Below are 13,036 nucleotides of genomic sequence, written 5' to 3'. Positions count from 1 at the left end.
GTCCAAATAGTACTCGGCATTTTTCTCTGCAAAATAATTGTTCACAAAGATGATTGCCTCTTCATTTGACGAAAATCTCTGTCCTCCGAGCGCAATTTTTAGATGAGGGAACAAAAAGAAGTCGATTGGGGCTAGATCTGGTGAGTCAGGCGGATGGTCAAGCAGTTCAAACCGTAATTCGTGGATTTTCGCCGTGGCAACCGCTGAGGTGTGAGACGGTGCGTTGTCTTGATGGAACAAGATTTTCTTTTTCTGCAAATGTGGCCGTTTTTTTGCAAGTTCTGCCTTCAGCTTGTCAAGTAATGATGCGTAGTATGCTCCTGTAATGGTTTTTCCTTTTTGAAGGTAATCGATTAAAATAACTCCATGACCATCCCAAAAAACAGTCGCCATCACTTTCCCAGCCGAAATACAGTTTTTGCTTTTTTTGCAGCCGGTTCCCCCTTTGCAGTCCACTGTCTGGACTGTATTTTTGTTTCAGGCATATAATGGTATATCCAAGTTTCATCTACAGTAATTAATCGGCGCCAAAACTAGGATTTATTGCGCCTAAACTGCGCCAACAGAGCGTTGGAAATGTTCATTCGAACACGTTTTTGGTCTAACATGAGCAAACGCGGCACCCAACGCGCGGACAGCTTTCTCATGAAATAAGTCAATATATTGAGGTGGCGCATTAGGTTTGAATTTAAAATAAAAAATCTATTTTTGGCTTACATACGGAACTTTATTTACGACTATATTGCTATCTTTACTACAATATTAATACATAAAATTACTAAAGGAATTAATAACTGAAAAATACGTAAAAACACCACAAAAAATACGTTTTAATGTCCACCATCTTTTTGACGAAAATACCGAGATTTCGTGTCGAAAAGTGGTATGTCTTGCCTGGCTTTTATCCTCGTACGAATGAAACCATCTCTTGCGTCTGGTCTGCAAACAGATAATGAAGCCTCTGTTACGAGCTTCATGCACATCTCTACTGCCAAGGATACTTTTCAATTTCAAGCAAATGTTTGAAATTTCTGTGTCGGTGTATTTCATTGTTATTGGAGGTTCAGTTACTTCTTTCTCTGAATCTATTAAATCATAATAACTAGGCGCATCAACCTTAAGTTCTGGAAGTTGGAATTTGTGAATTTTCTTCCCTTTGCACTGATTTCTTATCTTAAAACTCCGAACAGCCAGTTTCCTTACGTGTGAGTCATCGTCTTGTAACATAGTCAGCAACACATTTTCTCGGTGTGGGAAGAAGGCATTTCTTTGAATAGTTAGTTTTCAAGACGATGCGTTTCAGGTCATCTCGCAAATACAAACACCTTTTAACCATGTAAAATACATGTATAGGAGCATATTTACAAGACGATTTTGTCTTGATATCAAACCAGGTTGGAGAGTAGCTTTCATGATAAAAGTGGCTAGTCCCTTCAAATTTTTTGTCGTTTAGCTGTTGCAATATATAAACGAAGAATCCTGTTTGCGAAAGTCAACCATCGAGAATGTGCCAGTTTTCCTGGGTCTTTGTTAGCCAAGTTTGATGAGACCTTACCAACAGAAATTGCGCAATACATCTGATACAGGTAATTTTGATCGGTACTTAACGAATCAGTGTTCAGATCCGGCAATTTTATGGGAAGTCGAGACACTTGTCGATTTTTTTTCCTATGATGCCAAAAATACTATTATGGTCTGTTGTAGTGCCGTCGAGACTGGAGAACAAATGCCGGAGTGGCAATTCATTTGCGTGTAATAAGCATACGAATCATTGTTAAGGATGATTCAGGTGTTTTTCTAGTAAAACAATGACTCCATTTTCTGAATTCCAAACTTGAAAAATGAATTTTGTCATTAGTGTAAAAATATTGCTTAATCCTGACCTGTTCAAAGTTTACGCGGTCAGATTACCTCGCACACTCCACTTCCCCGCAATTTGGCTTCACCGGTTCCCATGCTTTGGAATAGGAAACGTACACTCCAGGTGCTCTGTGGCCGGCAGTTATTTCGAAGAAAAATTCCTAATATGCAAATATTTGCAAAACCAATTAATGATATTTCACTACAAAGTAATACGTTTATACGCGAGATATGGCTAAGAATAAATTAAAAGTATATTGATGACAAAAAGTTATGAAATTACTTCAATTTTGTGGGTACAATTTAGAACTAAAAATGTAAGTTTTTTGTAAACTACCCTCACGGTGCGCCACCTGAAAATAAAGTCGTAGATTTTTGGTTTTTTGTAAGTGAAACTTTCCTATCGGGTCATTGATTAACAATACAGAAGATATAATTTTTTTTTAATTTATGTTTGTTTCGCTCCACCCTACTGGATATATCCCGTAACAAAAAGAAAAAGAAAAAGTGGTAATTGGAATTGCTGGATAAATATTGGGTATAAATAAAAAAGTACCTGTTACATATTTGGTAAATTTTGAAATAATAATAATAATCTACTTTTTACCAAAATCGATATATCTATTTGTTTTTCTATATCTAAAAATTTTACCCGTCTTACCCTAATCTACGTTTTGAGAATGAATCTGCCTACTATTTTGGCACTAGTGTAAAGACGCAAGGAACAAAGTCCAGATATTGCTGCGAGTTTTCCTGACATTATTAAGTAAAACGGAGCATTTAAAAAGAAAAAAGAAATAACAAGGTTTTAAATATATTTATAAAATAAATATGTGTATATATGAGAACTTTAAAGATAACAGATATAACGACACAAGCAGAGGCCTAGACAGGAAAAAATGTAAACGATAAAACAAATAAATAATAAAACTAAGTGCCTAAAGTAAAATTCAAGTTAATACAGATAAGTGATAATACCTTCAATTTAAGAGAATGAGTAACGAATGGCACTAAACGTGAAAATAAATAAATCATCACCTACATTTACGAGTATTTTTCCATTCACTTTTTGACTTAGAATATAATTTGATAAATAATTTCTCCATATCTTTATCGGGAAACAAAGTACATAAAACTCCTTCTAATAAAACGTACAGTAGTCTACGATTTAAAATTGGTCTTTGGAATAAATCGAAAACTGTAAGTAGACCGCGCCTCGTCGTTTCAGATCCAATAATATGCTTCAGTTCATCTAAAATAAAGTTGTCCAATACTTTGGCATTCCAAAAAGTATTAACTCACCTGACAGGCAAGACAAGAGGGCAACTTTAGCGGCAACTCTCGTTCTATTTTTGGTGTCCGCATCTCTTTCAACTTTTGCCTCGTTGCGGACTCCATTTGGCCAAAACGATTGCCTAAAACGAGGGGAAATATTCTTCTCAAAAAATTATGTACGTTCATTCTATGACTTACTTGAATACATAGAGATAATGAGCTACATTTTTAGGGCTAGTTATAAAAGATACATAGTCTAATATTCGACGATTTACAATATCACCAAACATGGTCCTAACGATTTGTCGTAGTAATGTTACGATTCTCCTTCGCAGCCACTGGTTTCGTGACTTCAGATCAAAAACTTCGTCCATCAGCAACAACATTATTCTTAATGGAATGTTATCATCAGTCTAAAAAATAAACTTAATATTACGATTTCTGCAACTGTTTAGTTGTCCCCGTTACGTACCTCTTCTATAGAGGCCCCAACTTTACTGGCCTCGGGTAGTCTACCAGGTTTATTATGGAATACTTTTGTCAACCCTACAACTACTTCGTCAACAGTATTAAAGAGTTGTTCTGGCATATTCTTTATTGTTTTCATCCCAGATTTCAGGGGGTTTACCAAAGAATCTATCTAAAATTCGAAAAAAAAACATTTTACGATCAGGTTTCCTTAAAGATCCTTTAACCCTTTCGCTGCGCAATACGTCTGAACGTAGCTACCGCGTCGTGCGCGAAAGTTTATCGCGTGCGAATATATACGTCTGGGGCAGTTAGACCACTTATAGTTTTACATAATGTTGTGTTAAATTACGATTTACGATATTTTATGATTTTATTTTGAATAAAATACAGCATATGTACTAAATAGAAACTGAAAGAAACATGAACAATCTTGGTATTATTACCAGTACCTCTTTCCATAAAAATATTTGTCACAATCGGTATAAGCTCGCCCGCAAAAATTCGCCTTACCAATTGCAATAACCGAGTCACAATGCGCATGGTTGTGAATATATACGGTTTGAGCAGCCTGATCCAATTTAACTATTCATGCGAATTAATCCTCTGGAGCAGTTTGAACCCTATACATTTTTAGCGAATATATACGTCTGGAGCAGTGAAAGGGTTAAAAGTTCTGCCAGTACTATATAATTGATGCCTCAAGCACTACAGTACTAAAAATTAAAGAAAACTGAGCAAAGTCAAGTGTGGAAGAAAACCAAGTTGTTTTACAAAAAATCATGAGCCGCATTTGCAGATTCGGATAATTCCACTTAACCCAAATAGGCTCGACAGGTGCTGCAGTTTCATGCTTATTATTGAATTAAAATTGGTCATTATTTGGCTGCATAAGACACTTGGTTTTCTTTAATTTTATGAACTTGTTACAAAAGCTGTTAATTTACAATCTAATTTAAATTACACCAATTATACAGGGTGTCAAAAATTTAAAGAGATGAAAAAGGAGAAAAAACTGATTTAACTGATGTCACAAACTTGTATCGGAAGTTTCAGGACATAGTGAAAAAAGCTAATTAAAAATGTGTTTAAAACTGTTTTGGAACTGCTGAAATACATGTATTTTATTGTGATGAGTACTTACAAAAAATTCTGTAACACTTTTTATGAATTTGTGGGTTTCGTATGAAGCCGAACTGTATTCGAAAGTCAGTTTGTAATACATTGTTGTAGTGATTGCTGTGCTGTTTTTCAAGCTTTTTAAAATGACGCATTTATTTAGCAATCGCGAATATTATGACATGTTAATAATTTATGGCGAAGCAAATGAAAATGCCCACAGAGTGAAAAGTGTCGTGTATTCCACGGAAGTTCGTGACATCAACCAACTGCAACATCGTATTGCCGAAGCCTGTAATACGATTCAAGAGGACGTGGCAATGTTGCAGCGTGTGCGAGCGAATTGGATACGTCGCACTGAAGTTTATGTGCAAGCAAATGGTGGAACATCTATGAAAATCAGCAGGTGGCTCCTTGAAGTAACTTAGATTTTAAAATTACATTTTACTCAACATAGATGTAACAAAAATATTTGACATAAGTTCATTAACACCCTGTCTATCAAACTATTTAAAATTGTGTTTCACAATATAATCAATCTTGTAATGACTTCCAAAAATTATTCACATCAATACCTTCGGTTATTTTCGCGAGGCATCAGATACAGTTGTGACGCGTTATATTATAGAAACTTTTGCACTTACTGTACTGGCAATGGGTCCTCCGGTAGCTCTATCGTAATCACCCTGCTCTAGAAAAGTCATGAGTAATTCCCTCAGCGTGTGATGGCTAGATATCACCTGGGACTGACATAACTCGTGCATGTAAGAGCCTAACATCTTCATGCGCCTCTCTAGGACAGATCTGTCCATGTTATGGAATGTTTTTTTACCGGGAAATGTTAATTTGGAGAGATCAGGAAACTAAACATGAAAAAAATATATTTAGACAGAGCTTCTCACAAACTTTTATTTTTGTACATTCTATTTTTGACTAAGAAAACTTCACGTAATTCTACTCAATGACTAGGATTTCAAACACCCAAACTGGCCGAGAATGACCTTATTTCATAAGTACTATAAAAATAAAACCTGTATTGGCATTGCCCGAAACAATTTTTAAACTGATGTTTCAGAAAACAAACTACTCTGCAGGCTACATGACTCGACCAGCATTGAATTACACCAACAATATCTCATAAACAACTAGGACCACTGCAACAAAGTTTGAAAATTGTTTTCATTGGTGGTGACACAGGTCTTGCTTTCATAGTACATGTAACAGGTCGCTCTCTGCCAGTTAAGATGTACATACTGAGTCACAGTCGCAACCATTCATAGATGAATGAATGTTTTACCTTTTCCTTAACTTTAGTGTAAAGATCGTGAAAATCACTATAACGTCTGTAAATGTGCCACTCCTCACTATACCCTGTTTCAAATTGCCTAGTTACTCTCACAGCGTATATGCCAAAAGTTTTACCTTTTTCACATACAATACCTAAAAAAGGCATTGTAAATTTAATTTTCTAGACATGTTAAATTAAAAAGTAATGTGTGGCTGAGGTGGGTACCAAAAATAAATTATGAGCTGAAAATTTTGATGTTAAACTTACCAGTTTCAATTATGTTAACTGACAAAACATAGTCGCCAGTTTTTAAACATCTCTCTGCCGTTTTTAGTGCCTCCTCTTCTATGTCCAAGCTATCGGCAACGATTTTAATTTTCTTACTGTCCTGGCTGGAACTGCGGCTTTTCAAATCTGTATCGTTTTTACCTGTAAACATCGTAACATCACTCAAAGATCTAGCGTGCTTTACGCTCTTCTGAGTACTGTCGACTGTTAACAGCTCCCCCTTTTTGCTGATCTGCGTCAGATGAGATAAATTATCCGAAAATTTAGATGCCTCGTTGTTTTCTAAACTATCAGTGCTATTTATGCTGATCGCGTCCTCCTCTGCAGTTGCCTGTTGCAGTAAATCTAACTCCTGTAAAAGCTTTATATACGCTTTGCTCTTCTTAAACGAAGGCAAGAATTCTTTTTCTATTTTCTCATACATCGCCTCGAGGATCTTGTCAAACCACAACTCGGATGGTGTTTCATTTAGATTCCTTATCTTAAAGTACAATTCTTGAACAAGAGACTGCTTTAGTAGGATTTTCTGTTCACATTTTTCGCCCAAATACTGTTCGTAAATACTGAGAGCCGTTGATCTAATACTTTCGTATATGGAAGATACGTTTTCAGTCGAGAGTTTCGTCCTGTTCAAGTGCAAATCTGAAATTTGCTGTTCGACGGAAACTTTCCAACCTAAAATAAAGTTTATTAAATGTTTGGGGTGATTCAAGGTGTTGGTTTTGTTTACGAACCTTCGACGTTGAGATAAAAAAATAGTTCGACTTGTTTGCCTTGCATCGAAACAAAGTCGATAAAGTAGGAAAATGCTATGTTATTTTTTAATATCTGATCGAGTTTGAGATCGATTTTTTTAATACTTTCCAGCTGGAAGTAATCCAGGGATGAATGAGCATCTGCAAAGGAGATACAATTACACCAATTGTTTTTTCAGTGAAATATCTCCCTGCAATTTTTAAGGAGACAATGTAATATCAAATTTGACTTGTGAGATAAAAAGGTGAACGGGCGAGAGCAATTAAATTGTTGCCAATTATAGCCCAATAAATGAAAAAAAATTTGTAAAAAATTCATTTCAGATGGAAACTTGGTTTAATCGTAAGTTTAGGCAGAAAGAAATAATATTTCCCAAAAAGTATCGGTTTAAAATAACAAGCTCATTATTTAAACAATGATTATAATGTAAAAATTACCAAAAATGGAATTTTTCCCAGCGGTATTAAAAAGCGCTTGTTAATAATTGCAAAAAACCAGCGAAATTTGAATTTGCTATAAATAGTAGAAAAGAGCATAAATCGTCTTTAAACTGCAATAAAAGTTGTATTTTGTTACGCTTAAAAAATTTTGTAAAAAAATATTTATTTGTTTACAAGTTTTTGCATTTGTTTATTAGAAATAGCAAAAACGCGATTGTTAGCGTTATAATAAAGGGCCTTATGAGGGCTCATTTGTTTCGTCTTGACTAATATTTTCAAAATATGCGATTGGAAATTGTAATTTCATAGGCTAACCTCCTCAAAACGGCGTATAAACAAATAGTGTAATTTGTTTATAAGGTTTTTCGTTAATAACTTTGTGAAGAATTAATATTTTTTAAAGCCGCTTTGATATTCGTAATCCTGGCTATTTTTCACGAATTAAAAAAAAAAATTGTTTAGCCGATAGCATTTTTTTTTTAAATTCATAACTTGTTTATTTATTATTATTATTATTTATTAAGACTTGAAATTTCGGGAATAAATCATCATCTCTTAAACTTCATAATAAAGGTTAAAAAAAAAAATGCATTTTATAGTAATATTTAACTCTTTAAAAAACGTCCTCGAATGCATTTTTATACCTGGAATGTGGTAGGGGAAATAAGACAGAAACGTTCAAAAGTGGAAATCGAGATTTCAAATCTTAACTGCTCGAAAATTTTGTAATATCTCCGGTAATTGCGGACCAATTTTAACGTTTTTTTTTTTTTAATCTGGGGTAGCGCATGAAAATAATAACAACTGCAAGGTCCATTTTGCAATAATTAATTATTAATTTGTTATAACCTATTAATTTTGTAAAAAAAAAATTTTTCCGCATTTTTTCAAGAAATAATTATTCACAATGGTACCAATAAACAATTTTCTTAAAAAACTATATTTTTATGTAAAAAATTCAGGAAATGACATATTTTTTATGTATAAAGTTTATTTTAATGAGAATCGAGTTTTTGGATGTAATATGCATAATAGTATTATTTTTTAACATTAATGTTAATTATTTCTCGAAAAATGCGAAAAAAATTAATAGTTTATAACAAATTAATAATTAATTATTGCAAAATGGACCTTGCAGTTATTATTTTCATGCGCTACCCCAGATTAAAAAAAAATGTTAAATTTGTTCGGCATTTCCGGGGGTTTTTCAAAATTTTCGGGCAGTTAAGATTTGAAGTCTCGGAACGTTTCTGTCTTATTTCCCCTTTATTCTAGGTGTAAAAATATATTCGAGGACGTTTTTTAAAGGGTTAAAAATTACTATAAAATGCATTTTTTTTGATAAATTTAACCGTTATTATGAAGTTTAAAGGTTGATTGATTTATTCCCGAAATTTCAAGTCTTAATGTTTATAAATAAACAAGTTATGAATTTAAAAGAAAACGCAATCTCGCCCAAAATTTTTTTTTTTAAATTCGTGAAAAATTACCAGAATTACAAATATCAAAGCCTCTTTAAAAAATATTTATTCTTCGCAAAGTTATTAACGAAAAACCTTATAAACAAATTACACTATATGTTTATACGCTGTTTTGAGGAGGTTAGCCTATGAAATTACAATTTCCAATTACATATCTTGAAACTATAAGTCAATACGAAACAAATCAGCCCACATAACGCCCTTTATTATAACGCGAACAACCGCGTTTTTGCATTTGAAAAAATGGTTTTTCTAATAAACAAAAAATGGAAAAGCAATTTATGCTCTTTTCTTCTATTGATAGCAAATTCAAATTTCGCTGTTTTTTTGCAATTATTTAAACAAATTGTTAATGGATTTTAATTTAGCAGGTCTCAAATGAAACATTTTTTGAAAACCTGTAAACAAAAGCAAAAACTGCTGTTGGAGAACGTTTTTTAATACAGCTAAAAAACTCCATTTTTGGTAATAATTTTTACATTATAATCATTGTTTAAACAATGATCTTGTTGTTTTACACCAATACTTTTTGGGAAATATTATTTCATTTTGCCTAAACTAACGATTAAACCAAGTTTCAATCTGAAACGAATTACCTTTTGATTTACATGTATTACAAATTTCATTTACTGGGCTATTAATGCTTTTCAAATGTAAAACAATAAAATCAAGTTTACATTAAAACACAACATTCTGTAATCATAAGGAAAGGTTTTATCTAAATAAATACATGGTTCCTCACAGAAACAATGCTCTCAACATCATATCGTTTTACCATTGAATATCAAATTTCACATCAATCAGACAATCCTTGCAGGGAAATGTGTCACATAAAGAAACACCTTTTATAAGAAAAACGTCTAAAGAAAAATCGTAATACCTGTATCTAAGCTATCAGTATTCTCCATCTTTGACAATTTATTATCTATCAATTTTAAAACATAATACAAACTACTCAGCTGCTGTTTTATCGAAAGATCACTGTCCCCCCCAGAATCCCTAGACCTCTGAAAAAGCAAAGATACAATAATGATCACCTAAAAAGAGCTATTGCACACACCAACGAATGTATTTCCTTAGTGACCAACTCTTTGGTGCTTTTTAGTTCATCACAGCTGTCTGTAAGTCTTAAGGTAGTTAGAAATATGTCGCTTGGCAATTGAGCTTCACGTAAGCACTAAAAATGTGTTTTGTTAAGTCCCCATGAAAAAGAAAAAATCGTTTGCTACTCACCAGCCAAATAATAACCTGATTAATATAATCAGGATCCGCGATCAAATTGAAAAGTGGTAAAATTACACAGTTAACGAAAATTTCCCTCAGAAGGAATCGTAGCGGTCTGCACTGAAAATCTTCATCGGGCAGAAGTATATACAGCAATATTTCCACAATTTCACATAAAAATTCTGAAACTATCGTGATTAATTTAACAAAATTGAAGAAAGAAAGCATTACCTTTTTCATTTTCTGTACTTTGACAAATGCAATCTCTACAAACTAAATTATTTTCCATCTGGCGTTCCAAATCGAAAAAATAATCTTCCAAAGTATGGTCCTTTTTATCACTTATATAAAACTTTGAATTACCTACATTTCTTTCAGTATCTAAAAGAAAATAGTCAGTTACAAGCCAATATAAATTTTTTACAACAAATTTAGATTACCCCTTTTTAAATCAGTTGATTTCTTGCTGTACCAGTTGATATCTGTCTCACTTTTGTTTCTTTTATGATTGCTTTTCTTGGGAGACCTGGAGTCTCTCTGAGGGGAACTGTTCTGTTCCTTGGATGCCTCTTGAAGTTTCATTTTCGTTCTGGCCTGTTTATATAACCGCAAATGTGAAGCAGCATCATCCACGAGTCTTTGGGTCAAGAACGGAATCCAATCTACTTCTTTTACCCTTAAATATTATCATAAAATGTTTATTGTGTATATGTATTTCTAATTAAATTACAGCCCGTACGATATTTGTTGAAATAGAATTTCAAGAAGACCCCTGCAAGACTTTCTTGGAATTAACCGCATTCTACACCCGAGGTATGTAGAAAGACACTGTGTTTTACAGTTACAAAGACGTGTTTCTTCGTAAGTTTATTGTCCTGTGCATTTTCAGTGTAATTTTTTACTAAAATAAATCAATGGAGGTGAAAAATAAAAGGAACTTAATTCCCAGTCGAAGAGTATCGTTGTGTATAATTATTTTAAGACAGTTTTTCCAAATGAAACAACGCAGAAAATTTCAAGGCACGCCTCTGATGCGGTAAATTGTCACAGTAGTTCTCATAACAGAACTTTATTGGTGTATTATTTTCTTAGAATTCTATCTCAACAAATATTGTATGGCCTGTATTTTGTAACTATAAAAAATAAATAAGAAATTTACAAATCAAGTTCTTAAATTTTCAATCAATTTTACTGGAAAAGTGAAGTACTTAGCAGAATATTTACTTAAATTAATAATATAATGAAAAATATGTATATAAAAATCAACAAAAAATTGTTATTTATTAGTCGATTGTTCATAATTTATGCCGATTAATGACAACAATATCTGGTTCTAGTGACTTAAAAAAGATAACAGTTTTATGAAGTTCATGTCAGTAAAATATCAAAAAGATAACGTTCAAGGAATATAACTTGTTTATTATAAACATGACATGACAAAGATATTTTTTGAACTTTTATAAACGTTAATCAGTAATTAAAAAAATATATGTCAACGGAAATAAAATGATATTCAATTAGCACATCTTACTTTTAAGAGAAAAATTAGAATGTTTACAGACTTTTATACTATTTCTGCTTTAACAGTTAAACATTTTTATAAGTAAACAATAATGTAAACAACCTACAAGGGTTAAGTAGGCGTATCAAGATAATTTATTATAAACCACAATTAACTTTCTATATGTAGTGTTTCATATAGTCGCTTAAGTTTAGGAAAATTTTGCAGGTATATATATACCATATAAAGATATGTTCACATTTTTTTTTTTTTTCTCTAAAACAATCATAGTCCTTTATGATAAACTACTTATAAAACATTTTTGTAAATAAAAACTTAATAATTAAATTGGTATTCTAATTCTATAATTTTACATAACTTCTACAATTGTAACTCACTGAAACAGGTACCAGTTAAAATTTGATAAAAAAAACTGTAAAATCTAGATGTGGTTCACTAATTTTGGTTAATCCTCAAACAAAATATAATCTTCTGTTCTAAAACACAATGGGCTTGCATGGCATAGCTGCAAGGTTACTTTTTATCTACTACTAAAATATTCATGCTTCACTGACATCAATTATTATTGCAGTTATTATACATACTTAGGTTGATTCTTTATTTTTATTGTACCTTAGACAGAAGAAAAACTTGATCAGTGGAAATTACGTACCTGTTTGCTATATTAATTGCAAACGTCTGTGCAGTATGTCTCACTGTAACCTCCATAAATTCGGTGTCTCTTGATATTAGGGTATACCATGAGGACACATAATCCCGTATAACGTACCCCAAAATTTCTTGCAAGGAACTGTCTATTAACTCACTTCCTGTGACTCTATTATCAGTTTTTTGTACTTTTTTTGGACTCTCAATTTGTCTGACAACATGTTTTAAACCTCCTTCATTTGGAATGTCGGAGGTTAAAGGATTTCCAGCACATTTACTATAAAATTTTTCTACATCACCCTGTTGTACATACAGTAATGAAAAACATCTACAAGAAATAAAATAGTAAGTGTTTAGAATAAGAAATTAACAAAGCGGTAACGTACCCTATTATGAATAAAATTGATCCAACTATAATTGCTAAAAGCCAAGAAACACCAAAACTTGTAATAAACAAAACTGAAATTAGGCCAATCCATCCTATAGTGTTAGTTTCCATTTCTAGAACATAAAAATAAACATTAAAATTTTACAATATTCAAATATTATTAAATACACAGTGAGTATGTCAGGACGATACTAACCTGTTCAAATGGATATATTTGTTTAAACAAACACAGATTTATAACAATAAACAGCAACATAATAATAGCGCATAATTATTTAT

General features: G+C 32.4%; 1 protein-coding gene across 2 annotated transcripts; it reads right to left on the bottom strand.

Moving 5' to 3' along the window:
- Positions 1-2,711: 2,711 nt before the first annotated feature.
- LOC108915803 (sorting nexin-13) lies at positions 2,712-12,985 on the bottom strand. 2 transcript variants are annotated; one of them, XM_018721942.1, is made up of 16 exons: positions 12,954-12,985; positions 12,756-12,870; positions 12,374-12,697; positions 10,640-10,875; positions 10,431-10,580; positions 10,209-10,381; positions 10,036-10,152; positions 9,856-9,982; positions 7,033-7,194; positions 6,278-6,973; positions 6,020-6,162; positions 5,367-5,585; positions 3,608-3,775; positions 3,334-3,548; positions 3,163-3,275; positions 2,712-3,112 (listed from the first exon to the last, which is right to left on the bottom strand). In XM_018721942.1, exons 2-16 carry the CDS (start codon positions 12,866-12,868, stop codon positions 2,895-2,897), a joined length of 3,174 nt encoding a protein of 1,057 aa, XP_018577458.1. In that variant the 5' UTR covers positions 12,869-12,870; positions 12,954-12,985; the 3' UTR covers positions 2,712-2,894. The 2 variants fall into 2 exon arrangements, with proteins under 2 accessions (XP_018577458.1, XP_018577466.1); XM_018721950.1 differs by having other exon boundaries at positions 3,020-3,112; positions 3,163-3,295.
- Between the last annotated feature and the right edge of the window lie 51 nt (positions 12,986-13,036).

Source organism: Anoplophora glabripennis, unplaced genomic scaffold (assembly GCF_000390285.2).
Source record: "Anoplophora glabripennis isolate ALB-LARVAE unplaced genomic scaffold, Agla_2.0 scaffold36, whole genome shotgun sequence".
Taxonomy (NCBI): domain Eukaryota; kingdom Metazoa; phylum Arthropoda; class Insecta; order Coleoptera; family Cerambycidae; genus Anoplophora; species Anoplophora glabripennis.
The sequence above is the reverse complement of the archived record's forward strand: the minus strand, read 5'-3'. Positions and strand labels throughout refer to the sequence as shown.